This window comes from Eriocheir sinensis, chromosome 60 (genome assembly GCF_024679095.1).
Source record: "Eriocheir sinensis breed Jianghai 21 chromosome 60, ASM2467909v1, whole genome shotgun sequence".
Classification (NCBI taxonomy): domain Eukaryota; kingdom Metazoa; phylum Arthropoda; class Malacostraca; order Decapoda; family Varunidae; genus Eriocheir; species Eriocheir sinensis.
This window is the reverse complement of record NC_066568.1, coordinates 3,977,718-4,004,343: the sequence shown is the minus strand read 5'-3', so window position 1 is coordinate 4,004,343 and position 26,626 is coordinate 3,977,718. Positions and strand designations below refer to the sequence as shown.

The 26,626-nt window shown below is 41.0% G+C and overlaps 3 protein-coding genes and 2 long non-coding RNA genes across 12 annotated transcripts in view; all 5 read right to left on the bottom strand.

Annotated features, from left to right (window-relative positions):
• The window catches only part of LOC126985787 (ralBP1-associated Eps domain-containing protein 2-like), a 38,947-nt gene extending 20,465 nt beyond the window's left edge, over positions 1 to 18,482 (bottom strand). For both annotated transcript variants that reach the window (XM_050841177.1, XM_050841178.1), the window contains exons 1-3: positions 18,185 to 18,482; positions 17,030 to 17,323; positions 125 to 299 (exon numbers count right to left, since the gene is read on the bottom strand). In XM_050841177.1, coding sequence (XP_050697134.1) covers positions 125 to 299; positions 17,030 to 17,179 — 325 coding nt within the window. In that variant the 5' untranslated portion in view covers positions 17,180 to 17,323; positions 18,185 to 18,482. The remainder of the gene's footprint in view (positions 1 to 124; positions 300 to 17,029; positions 17,324 to 18,184) is intronic.
• LOC126985789 (uncharacterized) lies at positions 12,623 to 13,788 on the bottom strand. The gene is made up of 3 exons (XR_007739036.1): positions 13,496 to 13,788; positions 13,101 to 13,397; positions 12,623 to 13,003 (listed from the first exon to the last, which is right to left on the bottom strand). It is a non-coding gene; the product is annotated as an uncharacterized LOC126985789 (long non-coding RNA).
• On the bottom strand, positions 15,513 to 16,874 carry LOC126985790 (uncharacterized). The gene is made up of 2 exons (XR_007739037.1): positions 16,394 to 16,874; positions 15,513 to 16,267 (listed from the first exon to the last, which is right to left on the bottom strand). It is a non-coding gene; the product is annotated as an uncharacterized LOC126985790 (long non-coding RNA).
• Positions 18,483 to 18,987: 505 nt separating the features above from the next.
• LOC126985785 (heterogeneous nuclear ribonucleoprotein M-like) lies at positions 18,988 to 20,869 on the bottom strand. 7 transcript variants are annotated; one of them, XM_050841175.1, is made up of 8 exons: positions 20,692 to 20,846; positions 20,566 to 20,607; positions 20,314 to 20,523; positions 20,064 to 20,273; positions 19,917 to 20,021; positions 19,791 to 19,832; positions 19,686 to 19,727; positions 18,988 to 19,643 (listed from the first exon to the last, which is right to left on the bottom strand). In XM_050841175.1, the coding sequence occupies exons 1-8, from the start codon at positions 20,844 to 20,846 to the stop codon at positions 19,541 to 19,543; spliced, it is 909 nt and encodes a 302-aa protein (XP_050697132.1). In that variant the 3' UTR covers positions 18,988 to 19,540. The 7 variants fall into 7 exon arrangements, 6 of the variants coding, with proteins under 6 accessions (XP_050697132.1, XP_050697133.1, XP_050697129.1 ...); XM_050841176.1 differs by lacking the exon at positions 20,566 to 20,607 and having other exon boundaries at positions 20,064 to 20,397; positions 20,461 to 20,523; positions 20,650 to 20,869; XM_050841172.1 differs by having other exon boundaries at positions 20,064 to 20,523; positions 20,587 to 20,670; positions 20,776 to 20,869.
• A 331-nt stretch (positions 20,870 to 21,200) lies between these two features.
• Positions 21,201 to 26,626, bottom strand: part of LOC126985784 (uncharacterized) — a 26,179-nt gene continuing 20,753 nt past the window's right edge. Inside the window, exons 20-23 of the mRNA XM_050841169.1 lie at positions 25,835 to 25,941; positions 24,284 to 24,388; positions 23,871 to 23,976; positions 21,201 to 22,385 (exon numbers count right to left, since the gene is read on the bottom strand). Coding sequence (XP_050697126.1) covers positions 21,939 to 22,385; positions 23,871 to 23,976; positions 24,284 to 24,388; positions 25,835 to 25,941 — 765 coding nt within the window. The 3' untranslated portion in view covers positions 21,201 to 21,938. The remainder of the gene's footprint in view (positions 22,386 to 23,870; positions 23,977 to 24,283; positions 24,389 to 25,834; positions 25,942 to 26,626) is intronic.

Genomic DNA, 26,626 nt, shown 5'->3' with positions numbered 1-26,626 from the left:
CAGGCTTTTTTATTTTCACTCTTTTTGTTGCCCTTGAGCCGTCTCCTTCGTTTAAAAAAAAATAAAGAAAGAAATAAAGAACATACTGAAATCCACTTCCACCCTCAAACACACTCCGCCTCACCGTAATGTGTGTTGTTGTTAGTGTGGAGGCGAGGGAGCGGAAGATCCACCCCCAGGAACAAGCTCTCGGCCCTCACCGGCAGACCGCGCTGGGCCGCCGCAACAAACTTCAGTGCCACAAAGAGCTCTCGACGCCCGTACCAGCCCTGCCCCGCGCCCCCACACAGCTGCCCGATCTGTAGGGGGGAAGAAAGGGGATTAAAATGGGGGTTACATTGTTTTTTGTTTTGTTTTTTTCAATGAACCAAAATGCCCACTCACAACCCCACACACAACTGCAGAATCTATAGAGTGGAGAAAGTGGGTTATGAGTCCTTCTTTTCTCTTTTTTATAACCCAAACTGCCCGCCCAGGGAAGAAAAGGGATTAAAATGGGGGTTAAGTTGTTGGGGTTTTTTTTCAGGGAACCAAAATGCCCACTCATACCCCCACACACAACTGCATAATCTATAGTGGTGGAGCAAGTGGGTTATGAGTCCTTCTTTTATCTTTCTTTATAACCCGAACTGCCTGCCCATACCCCCATACAGTTGCCCAATCTATAGGGGAAGGAAGAAGATGGTTACTGACCGGGAAACAGGAGAGGATTGAGCTGGTTAACAGTCCAAAGGCAGAGGAGGAGGAGGAGAAAGAGGAGGAGGCAGTTTGAGGAGGTTTAGGAACTTGAGATTCTAATAGAGGAAAAAGTTGGAAAGTTTGGTTTAGTCGGCGCAACATCTGTGGTCATATGCCGGAGAGAGACAACAGGCCCCAGGAGACGGGACACAGCCCCCAATTAATACCTGGTACCCATTCACTGCTGGGTGGACAGAGGCTTAGGGTATCAGAAAAGCCGCCCAAATTTTTCTACTCCGCCCGGGAATCGAACCCAGGCTCTCTCGGTTGTGAGCCTAGTGTGCTAACCACTGCACCACGAAGCCCTTCTAGGAGAGGATGTGGAAGGAATGGAGGGAGGAAGGGAGATTTTTTTTTTTTTTTTTAGCGAACCGAAATGTCTGCTCAAACCCACACGCACACAACTGCATAATCTATAGAGGGGGAGAAAGGGGGTTATGTGTTTTCCTTTCTTTTATATAGACTGAACTGCCCACCCATACCCCCACATAGCTGCCTAGTCTGTAGAGGGAGATAAAGGGAATTATGAGTTTTCTTTTATTTCTGGACCCAAGCTGCCTGCCCGTACCCCCACACAGATGCCCGGTCTATAAGGGGGAGGAGGAAGAAGGGGGTATTTTTTTTTTTTTCCCCACACAGTTGCCAGACTTGTCCCGAACCCACACACATTACTGCCTGATTGTGCGACATTTAAGTGAATGGATTTTTTAAGTTTTCATAAATATAAAGTAACAAAAAAATGACTCCTGGTGCAACATAAAAAAGTAAAATAAATAAATGAATAAAGATCACCACCAAAAAATAAGTAAGTCAAAATAAAAATGCCAGGATAAAAAGTAAAAAAAACAAAATAAATAAACAAGTAAAACAAAAACAAATCACAAAAAACAAAAAAATGAAAGCAAAACAATAATCACAAAACAGGAAATAGACAAACAAAAACAAGAATCAAATAATTATCAACAACAAGAAACAAGGAAAAAAACAAGAAACACAAACACTAACACCATGAACCAGGAAACACAAACAAACAAACAAAAAACAGATCCCCCCCCCCACTCCCCCCTCACCAACAACATCAAGCAAGAACAAGAAAAACCAGGAAATTTACCCAAGGCTTGAACATTACAATCATCATCAATGTATCACAAGTTCTATCTCTGTGTGACCTTTGACCTATGGAAAGTGGTGGTGGTGGTGGTGGTGGTATTTGAAAATGTCTCTGGTTACTCTTGATCATAATAAGGCAAGGAGAGTAGCTTTATTATTATTAGGCCTATTACTATCTGTGGTTGTGGTGGTTGTGGTAGGTGGTTGTAATCTGTCTTCATTAACATACATTCTCCTTCATAATTAACAACATTAACATTCCATTCATCTCATCACTAGTTAAAAGCCTTCTGGACTAACCGTCTGCTTTTCAGATTAACAAATTTATGCGGCATTAAATTTCTTCTTCTTTGCGTATTCACTTAACATAGAAAGAATTTAAATTGGATCTCTGGATGGGTCTGTTGCTATTTAGATTAACATGTTTACACTGTCTTAAATTTCTTCTTAATCTCGTATGCCCTTAATAGAATTTAATTAGTTATACACATCGATGATAAAAACCTATGACGTGGGTTCGTGGATTTTTAAAGTGATTTTTTCATAAATATATACGACAAGTAACAAAAAATAAGTGTACTGGTGGTTTTTAGGAGCAGCGAGTAGCGGGCTTTTTTTTTATTAATGTTTACTTTTTTGTGCCCTTGAGCTGTCTCCTTTGCTGTAAAAAAAAAATAAATAAATAAAATAAAAAAAAAACGAGATAATATAAAAAGGTCACCAGCATAAAAAAATAAATCAAAATAAAATGCCAGAGTAAAGTGAAAAAAAAAGCAGATCACATAAAACCATCAACAAAAAATAGAAAAAAATGAAAGCAAAACAAAAAACCGTGAGAAACAAGCTGGGATTTATCAGTCACCGCCCAAGACTTTTAATGAATGATAAAAAGGAAGGAAGCACAGGAAAGGAAAGAAGGAAAAATGAGAACTAATGGAAGAGGATTATACCCACATGCTGTCCTGAAGACCACCAATCCACTCTAGATTCCCTCCCTAAAGATTCAAGATGAGCCCCGGGACAGCATGAGCCAACCAAGACCCAAAGAAAGGAAAGGAAAGAAGGAAAAGGAGAAATAATGGAAGAGGATTATACCCACATGCTGTCCTGAAGACCACCAATCCACTCTACATTCCCTCCCTAAAGAAAAGATTGAAGATGAGCCCCGGGACAGCATGAGCCAAGCGAGACCCAAAGAAAGGAAAGGAAAGAAGGAAAAGGAGAAATAATGGAAGAGGATTATACCCACATGCTGTCCTGAAGACCACCTGCCAACCCAGACTCTAGATTCCCTCCCTAAAGAAAAGACCAAAGATGAGCCAAGCAAGACCCAAAGAAAAAAGGAAGGAAATGAAGGAAAGGAAAGAAGGAAAAGGAGAAATAATGGAAGAGGATTATACCCACATGCTGTCCTGAAGACCACCTACCAACCCAGACTATAGATTCCCTTATAAGAACATGGGGAGAAAATAAAAATAAAATGAAAAGAAAAGACCAAAGATTATCCCCCAGACAGCATGAGCCAAGCAGGACCCCAAAAGAATCAGTGAATAAAAAAAAATATATCAGGATAAATAAAAAAAATATAAGAGAAACAAAATAAAAGCAAATCACAAAAACATCAACAAAAAATAGGAAAAATGAAAGCAAAAATAATGAAGGAGTTGGAGAGATAGAAGAATAAAAAGGAAAATCGAGAATGAAAAGAAAGAAAGAGAAGGAAAGGTAAATAAAAGAAATATACAAAAAAAAACAAATAAACAGAAAAGAGGAAACCATAACACTGGGCTCGACCACAGGCCTATATACCTATCAGCCTATCCATCTATCTATTCATGTCTACCGTCCTATCAAACTATCGTACATTACTAATTATCACTCAATGTGTACTATGAATATCCTAAGTAGGCCTATGTAATAAGGTGTGTGTGTGCGTGCGTCAGTAAGCACACACAATGTACAGTTACAAGTGGCCGATATACAGATTGAAACGTCCTTGTGTGTGTGTGTGTGTGTGTGTGTGTGTGTGTGTGTGTGTGTGTGTGTGTGTACCGTTTCTACTTCGCCACGCCCCCCTCACTTACCTACACACACACACACACACACAAAAGGAAGGTAAACAAAAATTAAAATGTTAGCATAAGAGAGAGAGAGAGAGAGAGAGAGAGAGAGAGAGAGAGAGAGAGAGAGAGAGAGAGAGAGAGAGAGAGTAGCTATACAAAGCAGGAAATCTCCTCACAGTCGAGAGAGAGAGAGAGAGAGAGAGAGAGAGAGAGAGAGAGAGAGAGAGAGAGAATAATATCGACGGAATGTTTGTTATATGTCTGTCTGTGTGTGTCTGTGTGTGTGTGTGTGTGTGACGATTCAAACATGCGGATACAATAGGGAATAAACACACACACACACACACACACACACACACACACACACACACACACACACACACAACCTTTACCCTTTAAACCGCATCAACAACAACAACAACAACAACAACAACAACAACAACCACTAACCACAAAAAAACACGGCATAAATGAATAAATAAAACAACATAAATAAACAAACAGGAATGTCACACACCCCAAAAAAATATCAACACGAGAAAAAAAAATAATGTAGTTGAATAGAAGAAAAAGAAGGAAAACAGAGAAAGAAAAGATTGAAAGAGAAGGAAAGAAAGGTAAATAAAAGAGACATACAAACAAACAAACAGAAAAGAGGAAGATACTAGTAAATAAAACAGAAATTCGATCAAAACAAACACAGGAAAGAGAGGAAGATAATAAACAAAACAAAAACAAACAACAGGAAAGAGGAAGAGTAAACAAAAACAAACAATAAACTTATCAATCAATCAATCAATCAAACTCAAATATAAACAAACAGAAAATGGGAGGATAGTAAACAAAACAAACATTCGATCACAACCAAACACTTGCACAAACAAACACAAGGAGAGTAAAAAAAGATAAACAGAAACAAACACCCAAACACAAACACTGAGAAGAGGAAGATAGTGCAAACAAAACAAACATTCGATCACAAACCAAACACTTGCACAAACAAACACAAGGAGAGTAAACAAAGGTAAACAGAAACAAACACCCAAACGCATACAAACACTGGGAAGAGGAAGACAGCAAACAAAACAGATATACAAACATGAACAAACACCCAAGCAAACAAACATATGAGAAAAGTAAACAATAGATAGACAAGCAGAAACAAACACCCAAACATCAAACAAACACTGGGAAGACAGCAAACAAAGCATATATACAAACATACACAAACACCCAAGCAAACAAACATATGAGGAGTAACCGAAAGACAGAAGCAGAAACAAACATCCAAACACAAACAAACACTGGGAAGAGGAAGATGGCAAACAAAACAGATATACAAACAAACAAACACCCAAACACACATAGGAACACAAACACAAGAGAATAATCGTAAGAAAAAGCAGAAACAAACACGAAAGAAAAACACGAATTCGAGGACAATATGAAAACAAACACACACATACACACACACAAGTACCCACAAACCAACACAAACACACACACAAGAACCCACTAACCAACACACACACACACACACACACACACACACACACACACACACACACGCGCACAAACACACACACACACCTTCACTCGCTCACAGCACAAGCTACACTGAGAGCCAAACACGCCCCCTCGCCCCCTCCTCCCCCCCCTTAACAAGTCCAGGACCTGCATATGAGAGAGAGAGAGAGAGAGAGAGAGAGAGAGAGAGAGAGGGGGGGGGGGTTATGCAGTGAAGATAGGGAGGGGAAGGAAAGAAAGTAAATAAAGGGAAGAAAAGAGAGAGAGAGAGAGAGAGAGAGAGAGAGAGAGAGAGAGAGAGAGAGAGAGAGAGAGAGAGAGAGAGAGAGAGAGAGAGAATATGCAGTCAGGAAAGCAAAAGAGAGAAAATGGGAAAACACAAGAGAAAAGGAAAAAATAAGAGAGAGAGAGAGAGAGAGAGAGAGAGAGAGAGAGAGAGAGAGAGAGAGAGAGAGAGAGACTGGCGTGGCTGCAGGGATCAGGAGGGGAAGAGGAGGAGGAGGAGGAGGAGAGGGAAGAGTACAGTGTTGCCAAGTCTAGCGTATATCGTCCGCGTGCTTATGTTTTGACGCGGAACATCCCAGACTGCATTTAGACTTGGCAACATTGCATCTTCAATTTAAAGGGGCCAGAGAGAGAGAGAGAGAGAGAGAGGGAGAGAGTAGCAAGCCTTCTCTTCCTTTTATATTCCGTCTATTCACTTTTTTTTAATTATATGGATTTGGGAGGGTCAAAAATATATATTGTCCTGTCTGTCTGTCTGTAAGGCTGTTATTATACATGTAGTTTGTTTGTGTGTGTGTGTGTGTGTGTTATTCTGAATGTCTGTCTGTTAATCTGTCTAATTCTGTTACCGTTTGTCTGTCTATTGCTGTCTGTTATTCTGTCTGTTACTCTTAATGTCTGTCTAATTCTGTTACCGTTTGTCTGTTATTGTTTGTCTGTTACTCTGAATGTCTGTCTAATCCTGTCTGTTACTGTCTGTGTTGCTGTTAATTTACACATGTCTGTTTGTCTGTGTTATTCTGAATGTCTGTCTAATTCTGTCTGTTATTCTGAATGTCTGTCTAATTGTCTGTTTCTGTTTGTTACTGTTAATTTACACACGTCTATTTGTCTGTGTGTTATTCTGAATGTCTGTCTAATTATGTCTGTTATTCTGAATGTCTAATTATGTCTGTTATTCTGAATGTCTGTCTGATTCTGTCTGTGATTCTGAATGTCTGTCTAATTATGTCTGTTATTCTGAATGTCTGTCTAATTGTGTCTGTTTCTGTTTGTGTTAGTTAATTTATACATGTCTGTTTGTCTGTCTGTTAGTCTGAATGTCTGTGTGTCTGTTTGGAAAGGAAAATGAAGAGGAAAGACATAAGATAACCAGGGAAAGGAGAAGAGGAAAAGGAGGAAGAGGAGGAAGGAAGAGAAGAGAAAGAGGAGAAAAGGAAATTGTTTATCTATATCTGTTACTTAGTCTGTTAAATAAATACACTTCGTCTATCTGTCTGTCTGTCTGTTACTGTCTGCGTTTGCCAATACACTTACAGATAAAAACAAAGAAAAAAACATGAGATTAGTAAGGAAGAGGATAAGAAGTAATACGAGTTAATAAATAAATAAAAAAGCAAATTAAAAAGTAAACAAGTAAACAAACAAACTAGAACAAAAACAACTAATATCTGCTTATGTGTGTGTGTGCGTGTGTTTGTTAGTTTGTGTGTATGTAAGTTTGTTGGTCACTGTCTGCTTGCCCCCCCCCCCCCAAGTCATATTAATAACAGTAAAATAATATGGAGAGAGAGAGAGAGAGAGAGAGAGAGAGAGAGAGAGAGAGAGAGAGAGGAGGGTAGAGAAAGCAATGCAATAAAGAAGGGTGTTCCTCTCTCTCTCTCTCTCTCTCTCTCTCTCTCTCTCTCTCATGCATACTTTTTTTTCTTTTCTGGTGATTAAATTAAAGCCCCCCAAAAAACTTCAATATTCCCACTATTTAATTTTCCCTTCATCCATTATTCCTTAATTGACAAAATATTATTATTATTATTATTATTATTATTATTATTATTATTATTATTGTTGTCTCCTATTACGCATCTTATCTGAGAGAGAGAGAGAGAGAGAGAGAGAGAGGTAATTATGATTCGATTAAGTTTTGTCGCAACCATAAATCATTCTCTCTCTCTCGAAGATGAAAGGGACGATAAGAGGGAAAGTAAGAGTAAATGGAGGGAAGGGAAAGAGAAAAGAGGAAAGGGTAAGAGAAAGGAAGGAAAATTAAGAGGAAAAAGAGGAAGGGAAAGAAAGAAAGGGAAGAAGGACAAAAGGAAAAGAGAAAGAGAGAAGGAAAGGGAGAGAAGGAAATGGAAGAGGAGAAAAAGAGGAAAGAAAGGAAGAGGAAAACAAGGGAAGAGGGAAGAAAAATAAAAAAAAAGGAGACCAGGGGAAGGAAGAAGAGGAGGAGGAAAGAGGAATAATAAGAGGAGGGGAAAGAGAAGCAAAGGAAGGAAGAGGAAGAAGAGAGAAGAGCAAAAGGGAAAGAGATGAAGAAGAGGAAAGAGGGGAGAGGAGGAAGAGGAAGACATTTTTGATCCCCTAAAATGTAAATATGAAAAAAAAGCAATCTCTCTCTCTCTCTCTCTCTCTCGGAGGCAAATGAGGGAGAGGAACATGACAAAAATACTGTTGCTACCTCTCTCTCTCTCTCTCTCTCTCTCTCTCTCTCTCTCTCTTTAAAGCTTGCCTTCCCATTGGTGTGTTAAAGCAGCACACACACACACACACACACACACACACACACACACACACACACACACAGAGAGAGAGAGAGAGAGAGAGAGAGAGAGAGAGAGAGAGAGAGAGACAAACAGAGAGCAAGTTTGTTTTACCCTTCCTTTTCTTCTCCTCCTCCTCCTCCTCCTCCTCTTCTTCCTCCTCCTCCTCCTCCTACCAAACAGAAGAAGGTATATGTATCAAGCAGCAGTTCCTTCCTCCTCCTCCTCCTCCTCCTCTTCTTCTTCTTCCTCCTCCTCCTCCTCCTCCTTGGAACCACGTGTGTTTGTTGACATTGAAAGGTTAAGAACTTCTTCCTCTTTTTTTTTTTTTTTTCTTCCTCTTCTTCCTCCTCTCTTTTTTTCTTTTCCTGTTCGATACTTGTTGATGGAACGAGGAAGAAGAAAAAGAAGAAGAAAAAAGAGGAAGAAAAAGAAGAGGAAGAAAATGAAGAAGAGGAAGCAGATGAAAAATATTATGAAGGTTATTTTTATTATTATTATTATTATTATTATTATTATTATTATTATTATTATTATTATTATTACATTTCCTCGCTCTAGAAAAAAATTCATTTCCCAAGATTAATAAAAATATTTGCCATTAATAAAAGAAAAATCTTTCTTCTCTCTCTTAGGCATAAAGAGTAATGGAAGAGAGACAACCACGCCTACGAAAACAAGAGAGAGAGAGAGAGAGAGAGAGAGAGAGAGAGAGAGAGAGAGAGAGAGAGAGAGAGAGAGGTCTGCCATGCTAGCCCGTATCGCTCACTCTCTCTCTCTCTCTCTCTCATTTCTCCAGTACTGAGGGAGAGAGGGGGAGAGAGAAGGAGGGAGATAACAAGAAGAGGGAATGTGAAAATGCTTAGAGAGAGAGAGAGAGAGAGAGAGAGAGAGAGAGAGAGAGAGAGAGAGAGAGAGAGAGAGACTATGGTAGCAACAGTGTATAGTGTCCAAAATTTTGTTAACATATTTCCTGCAAGCAATTTTTGGACCAAGAGAACGAGAGAGAAAAAAAGAAAGAAGAGAAAGACTGAAGGATAAGAGTAAAGAGGAAGAGGAAGAAGGAAAGAAAAAGAGGAAGATAAATGAAAAAGAAAAAAAAAATGGTATGAATATAATAGCAAAAAGGAGTGAAAGGAAAACAGGAAATAATGAAGAGGAAGCGGAAGAAGGAAAGAAAAAGGGGAAGGAATAAATGAAAAAATAAAGAAAAAAAAATGGTTAAAATATATATAAAAACAAAAGGAGTGAAAGGAAAATGGGAAATGAGGGACAGGGAAAACAAAGGGGAGACAGAGGAGAAAGAGATAGAAGCAAAAAAGGAAAAGGAAAAAAAAGGAAAACTAGCTGGGAAGGAAAAGGAAAAGTGGAAAGAGATGGAAGAGAAATAGGAAAAGATGGAAAGGAAAATGGGAAAAGGTAGATGGGAAGGGAAATAGAAAAAGGTAGATGGGAAGGAAAAAAGGAAAATGGAAGATAGAAAGGGAAATGGGAAAAGATAGATGGAAAGGGAAATAGGAAAAGGTAGATGGGAAGGGAAATAGGAAAAGGTACGTAGATGGGAAGGAAAATAGGAAAAGGTAGATGGGAAGGGAAATAGGAAAAGGTAGATGGGAAGGAAAAAAGGAAAATGGAAGATGGAAAGGGAAATGGGAAAAGGTAGATGGGAAGGGAAATAGGAAAAGGTAGATGGGAAGGAAAAAAGGAAAATGGAAGATAGAAAGGGAAAAAGGAAAAGGAGAAGAAGGAAAGGAAAAAAGGAAAACTAGCAAGGAAGGAAAAGGAAAGGTGGGGAGGGGAGACACAGAAAGAGACGGCCAAGAAAAAGGAAAAGCTGGAAAGGAAAAAAAGGAAAACTAGCGATTAGCGGGCTATTTTTACACCTTTTTTGTTGCCCTTGAGTTGTTTCTAAAAAAAATAAAAATAAAAATAGCTCGGAGGGAAAAGTAAATGTGGGCGCATATGTAATAACTGCGCGTGGAGGCGGTGCTTAACTCCGTTCCGCTGACCCACTGAACCTGTAGATGGGGTCAGTGTGTCATTTGGGCCGAGTTATCGCAGTTTACCCTTCCCTAGTTTCCTCAGTTAACTCATTCATCGACTAGCAGAAAACGGAGGATGTAGAGTTGAGTGGTCTGCAGGCTGGGATTCGAACACAAGCCAGTAGGTTCTTAGTTTGGGATGTTAACCATTGTACCACTGAAGCAGGGATAATGGATAGACAATGGAAAGGGGGAGGAAGCTATGAATGAGTGAATGAATGAAGGAAGGAAGGAAAGAAAGAAGCTGTTTAAGAAGAAAAGGAAGGAAGAAAGATAGGAAGGAAGGGAGAAAGAAAAGGAAATGAAGGAATGAAGAAAGGAAAAAGAGGATGAAGAAAAAGTTAGAGAAAGGAAAGGGAAGGAAAGCTATGAAGGAGAGAAGGAAAAAGAAGATAAACAAAAAAAATAAAAAAAGAAAGAAAGGAAGTAAAAGAAAACTGTTGCAGGGAAGAACACAAACCACTTACAGGTATTAAAAGAAGACTTATTACTGCTACTACTACTACTACTACTACTACTACTACTACCACTACTAATGCTACTAGGGTAAGGGAACTGATGATAATAAAAGAACAAGTAATGAGGTAGATTAAAAAGAAATAAATAGATAGAAAAAAATATAAAGTATTGGTGATATTAATAAAATGAGAAATTATCTTAGAAGAGGGAGGGAAAAGGATGGGACAGAGGAAGGAAGGAAGGAAGGAAAAGGAGAGCAGAAAGGTATAGGACAGTTAGGAAAATAAAAGAAAGAAAGGAAAGGAAAGGAAAAGAACAGGAAGGAAGGAAGGCATGAAAAAAAGGAGGAAAAGGAGAGCAGAAAGGTATAGGACAGTTAGGAAAAGCAAAGAAAGGAGAAAAGGAGAAAGAAAGGAAAGGAAAAGGAAGAACAGGAAGGAAGGCATGAAAAAAGGTAGGAAAAGAAAGTAGAATGGGATAGGACAGTTAGGAAAAGAAAAGAAAGGAGGAAAGGAGAAAGAAAGTAAAGGAAAGGAAGAGGAAAAGCAAAGAAAGGGAAGGAAACGAAAGGAAGAGGAAGAACAGAAGGAAGGAAGGAGAAAAGGAGAAAGAAAGTAAAGGAAAGGAAGAGGAAAAGCAAAGAAAGGGAAGGAAAGGAAAGGAAGAGGAAGAACAGAAGGAAGGAAGGAGAAAAGGAGAAAGAAAGTAAAGGAAAGGAAGAGGAAAAGCAAAGAAAGGGAAGGAAAGGAAAGGAAGAGGAAGAACAGAAGGAAGGAAGGAGAAAAGGAAAAACCAGGGAAAAAAACAACAAGAAGAGGAGGATAAAAGGAAAGAACAGGAAGAAAAAGAAATAAAAATGGAAAAGAGAAACTGGAAGAGGAAAAACGAAGTGAAGTTAAAGGAAGGAGGAAGAAGGAAGTAAAGGAGGAAGTGGAGAAAGTGAACAGGAAGGAAGGGAAGAAAAGAGGAGGAGGAAAAGGGAAGCGAGAGGAGGGAAAAAAAAGAGGAAAACATAGGCCTAATATTTATAAATCCAGGAGGCTATTAAAGGGTTGATGAGCTCCGGGCACGAGAGAGAGAGAGAGAGAGAGAGAGAGAGAGAGAGAGAGAATGCCATGACAGCACAAAATCTGGGTACAACTCTCATTAATTCCTGGTATTTTATTCCTATCACACAAAATATTGGGAGAGAGAGAGAGAGAGAGAGAGAGAGAGAGAGAGAGAGAGAGAGAGAGAGAGAGAGAGAGAGAGAGAGAGAGAGAAAGAATATATACCAAAACAAAGAAATTATTTAAAGAAAGAAAACAGAAAACAAAAAAAATGAAAAGAAAATTAAGAGAAAAAAAAGAGAAAGAAAAATAAAAGAAAAAAAGGAAATAAAAAAATATTAGAGAAGGAAAAAAAAAGAAAATGGAAAATGAAAAGAAATAAAGAAAATAAAGGAAAGGAGTCACCCAATCACACAGAGAGAGAGAGAGAGAGAGAGAGAGAGAGAGAGAGAGAGAGAGAGAGAGAGAGAGAGAGAGAGAGAGACACATGGCCCTCCTCCCCTATAGATGTCTCAGGTGTCAGAAACCCAATAGAAAACACCTGCCCTGATACACACCTTAACGAGCTTGATATTGAACAGGTAAACAACAACAACAACAACAATAATAATAGGGTTGGAAATAATGACAATGATAATAAAATGAAGATGAAAGAAAAGAAGAATGATGATGAAGAAGAAGAAGAAGAAAAAGAACTAGAAGAAGAAATAGCAAGTAGGTAGAAGATGAAGAAAGAAAAGAAAAGAAGAAAAGATGAAAAGCGAAAGAAGAAAATGAGAAAATGAAGAAAAACAAAAAAACAAGAACATGAAAAAGAAGAACAAGAACAAGAATTAGAAAAAAAAAATAGAAATTGAAGTAGTAGCAGTAGTAGTAATAGTAGTAGTAGTAGTCTTTCCCCCATAGCTATATCATAAACGCTAAACTGGAAACATGATACAACCACAACCCACGAGAAATCATTTAAAAGGAATACATGAGGTGTTGACTAGAATGGGCACAAAGACCTTCTATCACACAGGAGGCAGAGGCTAAAATGGGTACATCACACATACAAAAGGCAGCTGAGGTTGACCCCTTGACTGCAGATTTCCTACAAGCAGACATCACCAAGCTACAGGAATGGAGCAAAAAGTGGCTGCTACAATTTAGTGAAGAAAAATGTAGTCCTGCACCTTAGGAGGGGATATCCAGCACACCAATACCACATGGGAAACACTCCACTATCCACCACAGAGGCAGAGAAAGACCTGGGAGTGTATGTTACCAGGCTACCAGTGAAGGGATATCCAGCACCAATACCACATGGGAAACACTCCACTATCCACCACAGAGGCAGAGAAAGACCTGGGAGTGTATGTTACCAGGCTACCAGTGAAGGGATATCCAGCACACCAATACCACATGGGAAACACTCCACTATCCACCACAGAGGCAGAGAAAGACCTGGGAGTGTATGTTACCAGGCTACCAGTGAAGGGATATCCAGCACACCAATACCACATGGGAAACACTCCACTATCCACCACAGAGGCAGAGAAAGACCTGGGAGTGTATGTTACCAGGCTACCAGTGAAGGGATATCCAGCACACCAATACCACATGGGAAACACTCCACTATCCACCACAGAGGCAGAGAAAGACCTGGAGTGTATGTTACCAGGCTACCAGTGAAGGGATATCCAGCACACCAATACCACATGGGAAACACTCCACTATCCACCACAGAGGCAGAGAAAGACCTGGGAGTGTATGTTACCAGGCTACCAGTGAAGGGATATCCAGCACACCAATACCACATGGGAAACACTCCACTATCCACCACAGAGGCAGAGAAAGACCTGGGAGTGTATGTTACCAGGCTACCAGTGAAGGGATATCCAGCACACCAATACCACATGGGAAACACTCCACTATCCACCACAGAGGCAGAGAAAGACCTGGGAGTGTATGTTACCAGGCTACCAGTGAAGGCCAAATCCATGCCAATCGCAGCGGACAGGTCAAGGGACATGCTTCTGGCCCTCAATGTCAATAATTTTAGCTTGTGACACTATGCAAAAAGGTCACTTGATCCCATTTTTCCCTCCCCCTCCTCACCATCACCCTGCCTCTGAGGGATATGGGGGCTCTGATGATGATAATGATGATGGTTAGGATAATGAAGGCAGCGACAATGATGAATGGTTTACCTTTTCTGTTCTATTCATACCGTATCATCACTAAGAGATGCCTAATATGATGGTTCAATATATGTATCTTTTTTCTTTCTCCAAGCCCTTAGTGTATCTTAACCCAGTAGCAGCAACGAGCCAAATTTGTGGCTTTACCGTGTAGCAGCGACGGGCCAAATTCGTGGCTTTACCGTGTAGCAGCGACGGGCCAAATTTGTGCCATGATATAAACCCCCCAAAATAGATGATGCATAAACTGATCACAAATGCTTTGATATATATTATGAAATGGTTTGTGTGAGTGATGATTTTTTCTCATTTTTCTCGCTTAGAGGGACCATTAAGAAACATGATCCCCGCTGCTACCGGGTTAAGCATTGGTGGTTGGGCTAATTCAGTCACAAAGATAATATTTCATGATGATGTTACAACCAAAACTAACAGACTACAGTTTAGGGCTATTTCCACACCTCCACACAACCATTTTGCACACTCCCAAACCAAACATAAAGGCTGCGAAAGTTTCTGACGTTGGCATTCATAAAGAGGGTAGAGAATTTGAGGACACTATACAGGATATCTATTTAGTTTTGGGTGTTAAGTAGAAAATCTGACTGGGCCCCATTCCACCCCCATTAGGGAAAAGTTGGAAAGTTTCGTTTAGTCGGCGCAACATCTGTGGTCATATGCCGGAGAGACACAGAAGGGGAAGGAATTATAGGAGAAAGGAACAGATCCCAGGAGACAGGACACAACCCCTGATTAATACCTGGTACCCATTCACTGCTGGGTGGACAGGGGTGTAGGGTATCGGAAAAGCCGCCCAATTTTTTCAACTCCATCCGGGAATCGAACCCGGGCTCTCTCGGTTGTGAGCTGAGTGTGCTAACCACTGCACCACAAAGCCCCCTGGGTGCATGGGGGCTTGGTTACAATATCGCAGGTCTAGAGTATCATTTGAGGGAGCTTAGGTTACTGCTGTATACAAGGTTAGATTACTAGTCTGGCTGGGTGTGTTTAGTCCCTGGTCAGAGCAGAATGATGACACAATGCAGAGGTTGAGTGTTTGTTTCATCCTCCAGGAAAGGTAAGCTGTACACAACAAGTTTTTTTCTCTGCAGATGTGAGCCTTGATCCACCTCACATACCATGGGCCAAGGTTTGAATCCCAGGCAGGTTTTAGGGAAAGATATTCAGCCTGACTAGATCAGAGCTTCAGGAAGTCAGTGTCTGCCATGAAACACAGAATGTCTTGGCTAGGTAAATGTGTAGTTTAGCTTCACTACCTCAAAATATCACAAATGCCTGTACATGTTATGGTCAAGGGGCAAAAATACATCCCCTTACCATAACATGTCAGCAAACATGGTTGAATGCAAACCTAGCCTAGCATGACCTTCCCAGTGTCACAGATGCATAAGAAACAGTTGGGGAGGCAGTTACGGTCCAGGGCACAACAGCTAGGATTGGTTGTGCTAGGTTTGCTTAGGTTAGTGTCAATATAAAGGAGTACGGTATGTGGTATTCTTAGATGGCAGAGCTAAGCCATGGATTTACCCCTGGCTGAGTGTAATAATAATAATAATAATAATAATAAACGGTTTATTTCATGAAGTACCAGGCAGCCCTAGAGCTGAAAATATACATCAATGGAAGATGAAATGAAATGAATGAGACAAATGAACAAAGTAGTATGATCGAAAATAAAAAGGAAAATAGAAATAACAATAATAGCAATAATCATAGTAAAGATAATAATAATAATCATAATAATCACGATAATAATAATGATAATAATAATAGTAATCTCCGCGGGGAGGTGGTGGCTGACTGGTCGGCATGCCAGCACAGCGTCCATGTGTACTTGGGTTTGCGTCCTGCCAGGTGTCAAAAGCCGGGATATTTCAGTCCCCGCCAAGTGGCCTACGACTACCCACATGCTGTCCCACGCCCGAAATGGACTTCAAAGCTGACTCTGACTATACATTATATCTGACCTGACTTTTTATTTCGCATATTAGGCCAATCCTGGACTACGCTTCTGTGGTGTGGTTTACTGGATACGTATTTGGGTGATGTTAGACTACTAGAAGCTGTTCAGAGAAGGTGGACTAAGAAAATTATTGGGTTCTGTGACGTACCGTACCTTATAGGGTTCGTCTCGCGCAACCGAGTCTCTAATCGATCAAAGGCAGAGTGATCTAAGATGATCTTATTATGGTGTTTAACCCCTTCACTCCGGTGACGCCGACGTCGGCACCATATGGAAAGGGTTAGTCCTCTTCTAAACCTCTTAATCCTCTTCCATTTCCTCTTAATCCTCTTCTAAACCTCTTAATCCTCTTCCATTTCCTCTTAATCCTCTTCCATTTCCTCTTAATCCTCTTCTAAACCTCTTCCATTTCCTCTTAATCCTCTTCTAAACCTCTTAATCCTCTTCCATTTCCTCTTAATCCTCTTCTAAACCTCTTCCATTTCCTCTTAATCCTCTTCTAAACCTCTTAATCCTCTTCCATTTCCTCTTAATCCTCTTCTAAACCTCTTAATCCTCTTCCATTTCCTCTTAATCCTCTTCTAAACCTCTTAATCCTCTTCCATTTCCTCTTAATCCTCTTCTAAACCTCTTCCATTTCCTCTTGACCCTTTCCATACTCACAAGCTAATAATCTGACAGCAGAACAAGGCAGTGTGTTACGTGCACAAAATACTTCATGTAGCACCAAGGTGTCCTTCACTGTGAGACAGGTGTACTTCTGGAACATGTACATAAACAAGATCCCCTTAAAAAAACTACAAACATTAATTACAAGTAAAACAACCAAACAGGAGAATGATAAATGTAGAGACAAAACACACACCTGAAGGAGAACCACATGCACCTGCAAACACTAATTAAGTCCCTCACAGGTAAGCCAAATTTAATTAAAGAAAACAAAATAATAGTGAAAGAAAGTTATGCAGTTAAGGACAGGTGCAGGGGCATACCCAGAGCTGTTTTTTTTCCCAATATGGACCAAGAAGTAAGCACACACACACACACACACACACACCTGCAAGAGCCCAGTACCCCCTCCCCCGCTAATTAAGCCCCCTCAGCCTCACCTGGGCCAGCACCTCCGCGGGCAGCTTGGAGGCCCGCAGGAACTCGTGCACCTGGTTGACGGGGACGGCGCCGGTGCCCTCGCTGTCCAGGTGCGCGAACAGGTCCCCGTAGTACTTGGTCTCGTTATCCGTGAACGTGAGGCTTTCCATGTCTCCTTCAAGGTATGATGAACAAGACCAGACGAAAAAAAAATACACTAGGCCTATTTAATGAGTTTTCTATCTCATGGCGGCCACTCCAGCACTCACACACGGTTATTTTTTTTCCTTTATATTGTTTTCTTCCTTAATACACTGAAAAAATACGTTAAATAAGACAAAACGGAAAAAATACACTACCTAGGCCTATTTTCTGAGTTTTCTATCCCATGGCGGCCACTCCAGCACTCCCACAGACAGTTATTTTTTCTTGTATATTATTCTCTTCACGTGTTTCTTCGTTAATACATCAGAAAAATACGTTAAATGAGAAAAATGGAAAAAAAATATACTAGGCCTATTTTCTGAGTTTTCTATCCCATGGCGGCCACTCCAGCACTCCCACAGACAGTTATTTTTTCTTGTATATTATTCTCTTCACGTGTTTCTTCGTTAATACATCAGAAAAATATGTTAAATAAGAAAAACGGAAAAAAAATATACTAGGCCTATTTACTATATTTTCTACCTCATGGCGGGCACCCCAGCACTCCCATAGGCTTTTATTTTTTCCTTAATATTATTCTTTTCACGTGTTTCTTTCTTAATACACAGAAAAAATATGTTAAATATGACAAAATGGAAAAATACACTAGGCCTATTTTAAGAGTTTTCTACCTCATGGCGGGCACCCCAGCATTACCATAGGCCTTTATTTTTCCCTTTATATTGTTTTCTTCATGTGTTTCTCCCTTAATACACTGGAAAAATATGTTAAATAAGGAAAACTGGAAAAATCTTATAGGCCTATTTTCTGAGTTTTCAATCTCATGGCGGCCACTCCAGTACTGACACAGACGGTTACTCTTTTTCTTTATATCGTTTTCTTCCTTAATACACCCAAAAAATACGTTAAATAAGACGAAAACGCAAAAAACGAAAAAATATATTAAGCCTATTTTCTGTATTTTCTACCTAATGGCGGCCACTCAAACACTCACACAGAAGCTTATTTACCTGTATATTTTCCTTTTGACAGTTTCCTTCAATTATTTCCTCCTTAAAACACCGAAAAAACACTTAAACGAAAAAAAATATCCACCCCGCCCGAGCCGCCTCCAAGCTATGTCATGGCGGACCGTTGTTTCCCTTGGTATTTCCTCCTGTCTTCCTTTATATTGTTTCCTCTCGCTAATTTCTCAGTCCTGGCGGCGCGTCCTTCCCCTGGAGAGCCTTGGAAGGGGGTCAGGTTAGGCGCTGGGAGACATGTTGTTGTTGTGGTGCTCTTCCTCTTCCTCTTGTGGCCTCTTGCTCTTGCTCTTGCTGTACAGGTTGCCGGTTATCGTACTCAGAGCATAGTATTTACCGGTTTCTAGGGCATAACTACTATCAATAAACATCAGAATTTAACTATTTTAAATACAACTACAAGTATATCTCGTTATTGGGACCCACGTGATGCTTTTTGGTAGGTAATGGGTGAATATTAGAGGCGGAGTACGACAATTTGGTAGACCAGATCACTGCCACTATTAAGACTGGGGCGATGGTTCTTCTCCACGCCCGCCCTGCTACCTCATTATTATTTTTATATCGCCAAGAATGCCATATACACTTCTGAGGGTTTTATTTTAATGTTTTAGTGATGGTTTTGATGTGTTAACTGTATGTATGTTCTTCTGTTGATCGTTCTCCTATTTTGAATTTCTTACATCCCATCACTAATAGCCTATAGTCAAATACGGAAATGTGTTATGCCATTTTTTTGTTGTTATTTTATTTTACTAGTATATTAAAGTACAGTAATATAGCCCCACCGATATTGTAGTACATTTTTCATATATATTTCAGCATTTTTTTCGTGTTTCTTTGATTTTTCCTCTACGGTACCTTTCATTATCTACATTATTTCTACCGTACATTTTCATTATTAGGTATTGCCTTAATTCTGCTCATTTTATTATCCCAATGTTGTGCTTTCCTTAATTCCTACCATTGTATCTTTTAATTTCCTGGTGCTCCCTACACATGTATTAATAGTTGTACAATCACACTCTGTCCTGCCTGGGGGTTGGGATGGCATGTTCCTCCCTTCTCCCTTGTTGTTTACCTGCAACAATAAACTATCAATCAATCAATCAATCCTTTTTTTTTTTTCATTCAAATTATCAATCAATCTATCGCCTCATTTTCTTCTTCAGTGGATATTACTCTTGAACCTGTCATTATGTACATAACCTCTACATTATCATTATCATTATGGCTCCTCTTTATATAATTATCTGTCTGCGGGTTAAGAGAAATAAAACGTTAAATTCTTCCCATACAGTCATTGTTTAGGTTTATTACGTGTGTCAGCCTCAAAGGGACTATTTAGAGTAGACAGACTTTAATTCCTATTTTCTCAGGTGACCTTCCCATTCTCATAACAGACCTTCCCATTCTCATAACAGACCTAACCATTTTCTTAACAGACCTTCCTATTCTCATAACAGACCTTCCCATTCTCATAACAGACCTTCCCATTCTCATAACAGACCTAACCATTTTCTTAACAGACCTTCCTATTCTCATAACAGACCTTCCCATTCTCATAACAGACCTTCCCATTCTCATAACAGACCTTCCCATTCTCATAACAGACCTAACCATTTTCTTAACAGACCTTCCTATTCTCATAACAGACCTTCCCATTCTCATAACAGACCTAACCATTTTCTTAACAGACCTTCCCATTCTCATAACAGACCTTCCCATTCTCATAACAGACCTTCCCATTCTCTCAACAGACCTTCCCATTCTCTCAACAGACCTTCCCATTCTCTCAACAGACCTTCCCATTCTCTCAACAGACCTAGCCATTCTCTCAACTGACCTTCCCATTCTCTCAACAGACCTTCCCATTCTCTCAACAGACCTTCCCATTCTCTCAACAGACCTTCCCATTCTCTCAACAGACCTTCCCATTCTCTCAACAGACCTTCCCATTCTCTCAACAGACCTTCCCATTCTCTCAACAAACCTTCCCATTCTCTCAACAAACCTTCCCATTCTCTCAACAAACCTTCCCATTCTCTCAACAGACCTTCCCATTCTCTCAACAGACCTTCCCATTCTCTCTAGACCTTCCCATTCTCTCAACAAACCTTCCCATTCTCTCAACAAACCTTCCCATTCTCTCAACAAACCTTCCCATTCTCTCAACAGACCTTCCCATTCTCTCAACAAACCTTCCCATTCTCTCAACAAACCTTCCCATTCTCTCAACAAACCTTCCCATTCTCTCAACAAACCTTCCCATTCTCTCAACAGACCTTCCCATTCTCTCAACAAACCTTCCCATTCTCTCAACAAACCTTCCCATTCTCTCAACAAAACTTCCCATTCTCTCAACAAACCTTCCCATTCTCTCAACAAACCTTCCCATTCTCTCAACAAACCTTCCCATTTTCTCAACAGACCTTCCCATTCTCTCAACTGACCTTCCCATTCTCTCAACAGACCTTCCCATTCTCTCAACTGACCTTCCCATTCTCTCAACAAACCTTCCCATTCTCTCAACAAACCTTCCCATTCTCTCAACAGACCTTCCCATTCTCTCAACTGACCTTCCCATTCTCTCAACAAACCTTCCCATTCTCTCAACAGACCTTCCCATTCTCTCAACAGACCTTCCCATTTTCCTTTACATATCCTTCCCATAATTATCTTTCCATTAATAAGTATAATTTAAGACAACAACATATAATAATCAGTTCATAACAAATTAAAACATGGAAGGGTATTATTTTGTGCCTTTGTGAACATTAAACGTAGTTATAACAGTAATAATAATGATAATAATAATGTAAATACTTATAAAGGGTATATGTATAATAGCTTAAGTCTATCATCTAAGGTTACATTTTCTAATCATGAAAGAAAACGTAATATTTTTAAAGGATACTTATATAGAGTTACTACAAAATTAACTGAAAAATTGGCTATATTGTCCGTAGATTTAGCGGCGGAAATTGAAGTAGATTATGAAATGTGTGTGTGTGTGTGTGTGTGTGTGTGTGTGTGTGTGTGTGTGTGTGTGTGTGTGTGTGTGTGTGTGTTGGAGTTTAAAGTATTTCCACATGTTATATATATTTTTCTATCATTGCCAATACGAACTTACACTCTAACATAAGGCAACAAGTACAGTATAAGCTATGATATAAAGGAAACACGTATATCATTTTAATCTTACGCCCTTTCCTTCAAACTACCCCTGTCGCCCTCCCTGCCATTACCCCTGTCTCTATATTCACCCTAAATAATGCATAAAAATGACAGTCGATTACAAAAGTGCTTCCCCTTCCTCTTCTAATCCTTCGGCAGGGGTTACGGTGGCAGGGAAGGAGGTACGAGGTCTCACACTACCCCTGTTATCACCCCTGGCACTACCCCTGCTTCTGTTCACCCCGAAAAATGCATAAAAATGACAGTCGATTACAAAAGTGCTTCCCCTTCCTCTTCTAATCCTTCGGCAGGGGTTACGGTGGCAGGGAAGGAGGTACGAGGTCTCACACTACCCCTGTTATTACCCCTGGCGCTGTCCATGTCTCTATTCACCCCCAAAAAACACAAAAAAGACAGTTACAAAAGTGCTTCCCCTTCCTCTTCCACTCCTTCGACAGGGGTTACGATTACAGGGAAGGAGGTACGAGGTCTCACACTACCCCTGTTATTACCCCTGGCGCTGTCCATGTCTCTATTCACCCCAAAAAGGCACAAAAAAAGACAGTTACAAAAGAGCTTCCCCTTCCTCTTCCAATCCTTCGACAGGGGTTACGATAACAGGGAAGGAGGTACGAGGTCTCACATTACCCCTGTTATCACCCCTGGCTCTACTCACCATCAAACTCTCGATATTAGACAAGGACACGTAACCTTTATTTTCTTTCGTGGGGGTAGGAGGTTTTGGTGAGTCAGGGAGAGATGGCGTTGGTACCGTGTTGATGGAAACATATGAATCCTCCTCCTCTTCTTCCTCCTCTGTGTTCCCGGTGTTGCTGTCGCTGGGGTGTGTTGCGGTGTGCTGGGTGTTGCAGGGTGGCGCGAGGTTGGCGTAGTCGAGGTTACAGCCCATGTTGAGATAGTTTGAGTCCTGGTTTGCTGTCTCGCCTCCCGCCCCCTCGACCTCCTCTATCGCCTCCTTCGCCTCCACTGCCGTTTGTAGATCCTTGTAGTACTGGAGGGGGGAGGGAGGGGAGGGAGGGGAGGGATGGAGAGAGGGAAGGTGTAAGGAAGAAAGGAAGTGTGAGGGAGGGAGGGAGAGAGGGAAAATGTAAGGAAGGAAGGAAGTGTGAGGGAGGGAGGGAGAGAGGGAAAGTGTGAGGAAGGAAGGAAGTATGAGGGAGGGAAGAAGGGAGGGATGGAGAGAGGGAAGGTGTGAGGAAGGAAGGCAGTGTGAGGGAGGGAGAATGTGAGGGAGGATAGAAAGGAGGAAGGGAGGAAGGATGAGAGAGAAGGAAAGTAAGGAAATGAAAAGTAAAGTTAAGTAATAATAACAAAAATTACATCAATACTACTTCTAATACTAATACTAATACCAATACTAATAATAACAGTAATAATGATGATAGTTAAGTAATTATAACCAAAATTACAACAATACTACTACTACATCTATTACTACCAATACAACTACCAATACTACTAATACTAGTACTTCTAATACTAATACTTATACTTCTATTACTACTAATTCTAATACTAATACCAATACTAATACTTCAAATACTAATACCAATACTAATAATAACAGTAATAATAATAATTCAACTAACTAACTAACTAACAACAACAACAGCTGACGAGGCGGTGGCTGAATGCTTAGTGTGTAGACGCGGCGACTTGGAAGAACCGGGTTCGAGTTTGTCATCGCCAAGTGGTCCAAGGCTGCCCACATGCTATCCTGAAGACCGCCCATCAACCCGGACTCTAGCAGAACTCTCTCAAGGGGATCAAGTGGACCGAGTGGAGTAAACGGTTCTTCGTCTCATCGACTCCTCTCCTCTTACTGACAGTCTTCTACTTCTTGAATTCACCGCCATGTTGCATCTCTTTCTATCTTCTGTCGATATTTTCATGCTGGCTTTTCTGCTAATCTTGCTAACTGCATGTCTCCCCCCCCCCCCCTACACACACACACACTACACATAACTTTCTACTCCAGCTCATCCCTGCTATCCTAATCCCTTATGCAAGAGTTAACCAGCATCTTCATTCCAGAGAGCAGCGAGGGAGCAATCTTTTCCCTCTTAACGGGCCGTCTTCGGACAAGGCCCCGTTCCCCTGGTGTTACTAGGGGATAAATCTTAAAAAAAAAATCTTCATTCCTTTCATTGGTAAACTCTTCAACAGCCTTCCTTCGTCTGTATTTCCTCCTGCCTACGACTTAAACTTTTCAGGAGGGGAGCATCAGGACACCTCTACACCCGAAACTGACCTCACTTCTGGCCATTCCTTTTTCCTTGTGCCAGAGTAGCGATTAGCGGGTTTTTTTGTTTGTTTATTTTTTGTTCATTGCAATTGAACTATTTCCTTATCCGTAAAAAAATAAATGGAGCTCGGGGGGGGCAGCATGAGGCAGGCAAGATAGCGTCACTATAAAACACTTGCCTGCGCCACTAACGAAAAACATAAAAATAAGAGTATCGATCCTCCCCCTTACCTTGGTGTCCCCGGCCGACAACATCCTGCTCAGCCTGGCCTCCAGCGACCCAAAGGACGGCCGCGCCCCCGGCAGCGTGGCCCAGCAGTCCAGCATCACCTGGTACCTGGGGGACAACACCTGGGTAATAACAAGTATTGAAAAGCATAAAAACAATGACAGAAAAAGACTAATATTGAAGCGCAAAAAACAATGACAGAAAACGCTTAAAAACAACGACAGAAAACACGTAAAAACAATAACAGAAAAAGACAAACATTAAAACAGAAAGAGGTCGGGAAAACAAACACACACACACACAACAAGCAAAAGAAAAGAGAAACAGTCAAACAGGGAAAAAGACAAAGACAGCGAACCGCAAAATGAAACACAAACACAAAAAAACAAAAAAGCATCAACTCTCTCACACTCACAGGGCTCTGGTGCAGTACTTGGGACGGTCCATCCTCTGACCACTCTCCAGGCTCTTGATGAAGCCCTCGTCTACCGTCACCCCGGGGAAGGGACACTGGCCGAGGCTGAAGGGGGGAGGGAGAGAAGGTTGTTTTAAGTGCGTGTGTGTGTGTGGGGGGGGGGGAGGGGGCGAAACTGAAGGGGGGAGGGAGAGAAGGCTGTTATAGTCCGGCAAATCTTAAGTGGCGGCTCTGACGTAGACAGCCCGCTTGACCCTGTTGCCACGTTTCCAACTGACCTCGCACACCATACCTCTCTCTCTGTGTGTGTGTGTGTGTGTGTGTGTGTGTATGTGTGTGCGAGAAAAGTGGGGGTGTACTCTCATTCGGGGAGTATGGTGCACGACAATGCATAATACTAATAATATTAATAATAAACCTCTTTAAAAAATGCATCAAGACTCTTTACCCTTGGGTGGTGTGGAAATCAAAGTGTAATATTTTAATGTTCTTAGCGACCACTCCTTCCTCTAGCCATCCCCAGCGGAACCTCACCATTCACCTGGATGATTCACATCAAAATTTGCTTGACGGTCCTGGCATTACATATACAGGTACAATCTCCATATTTTGTCATAATTATGCCATATGGCTGATATTGTATGGCAGATGGCAGACACACACCAAAAAATGGCAGAAATGCGATAATTAAAGCAGGCAGCTCAGCAACTGGCAACTGCGGAGTGTTGGGTTGAGTTGAGCTGACAACGCCGCGGTGGCAACGCTGCCAAGTGTTGTACAAATTTCTTTGTATTCACTCACAGATAGAGAATCAATCATAAAAACCATATTTGTTTTTATTCTAGAGTGAGAGAGAAAGAGAGAGACACGAGGAGAGAGAGAGAGAAGGGTGTGTAAGGCACGGTGCGCGAGGTCAGTTGGAGACATAGCACCAGTGTCTAGCGGGCTGTCTACGTCAGAGCCGCCACTTAAGATTTGCCGGACTATAGTGTGTGAGAGTGGAGAGGGATAGATACAGAACAAGACAGAGAGATAGATAGCATATAGAACACACTAAGGCTTTGGTGGAAGTTGTGTCAGTGTTTCCAAGGGTAGTTTTAAGAGCCTAGTGGTAGTTTGACGAGGCTTTGGTAGAGGTTGTTGTGTTAGTGTTGCCAAGGATAGTCTTATGACCTAAGCGATAGTGTGACAATGCTTTCATATAGAGGTTGTTGTGTTAGTATTTCCATGGGTAGTAATAGCATGACAAGGCTTCTGTACCATGAACCTAAGAAAACGCTCATGAGAAACCGCCTAACCTCCTTTGCGGTCTTGGGAAAAGGCGGTTAGCCGAAAGCGCCCCTCAAATAACCTATTCCCAAAGGCCGAAAAGAAGATCGGTCGGGTTCTAATGTGTGTGTTTTTAGGTTCACGGTACAGAAGAAGGGTCAAACTACCACCAGGGTCATAAAACTAGCCCTGGAAATGCCCAAAACTCCTACGAAAGCCTTGCCAATTATGTCTGCATGGACGCGGAAGGTTCCAAGACTCTGCCCCTCTTCCGCCCCTTACCTGAACATTTCCCAGAGGACGACGCCGTAGGACCACACGTCACTCTGGGTGGAGAAGAGCCCGTCCCGCAGCGCCTCCACCGACATCCACTTGACAGGCAGCGGCGACTGGGTGGAGGAGGGAAGGGAAGTGAGCTTGGAGACGTGAGGGTGGAGAGGAAGGGAGAGAGAGGAAAGAATGGAGAAGAAAGGGTTGAGGAGGAGAAGGGAAGAGAAGAGAAATTGATGGCGTGGTTGAAGAGAGAAGAGGATCAAGAGGAAAGGATCAAGTAGAGAGGATTGAAAAAGAAGATATAAAAAGAGAAAGGATGAAGATGAGAGGATGAAGAAGAGAGAAGGAGAATGCAAACTTTAAAGAAAATGGATAAAAAAGAAAGGGCAAAAGAAGAAGGGATCAAGTAGAGAGAATGGAAAAAAGAGGATTGAAAAAGAAGATCAAAAAGTGCCAAGAGGAAATGAACGAAGAGAAAAGATGAAGAAAAGAGGATCAAGAGGAAAGGAAGAGAGAATGCAAACTTAAAAGAAAATGGATGAAGAAGAAAGAGCAAAAGAAGAATGAACCAAAACAGAGATACACGCCACAGAAAGAACGAAGCAAGATTACAATAGTTTCCCTTCTTAACTTTTCTATCTTCCCCATTTTCTATCCTCCCCATTTTCTATCTTCTCTTTATCTTCTTCAATAGTCTCCCTTCTTATCTTTTCTATCTTCCCCATTTTTTATCCTCCCCTTTTTCTATCTTCTCTTTATCTTCTTCAATAGTCTCCCTTCTTATCTTTTCTATCTTCCCCA

Coding starts and splice junctions, on each gene's coding strand:
- LOC126985785 (XM_050841170.1), bottom strand. CDS start 20,869: ATGGGAAGGATATGTAAAGGAAAATGGGAAGGTCTGTTGAGAGAATGG. Junction 20,524..20,649: donor TCTGTTGAGAGAATGGGAAG/GTCAGTTGAGAG, acceptor GAGAATGGGAAG/GTTTGTTGAGAGAATGGGAA. Junction 20,022..20,063: donor TCTGTTGAGAGAATGGGAAG/GTCTGTTGAGAG, acceptor GAGAATGGCTAG/GTCTGTTGAGAGAATGGGAA.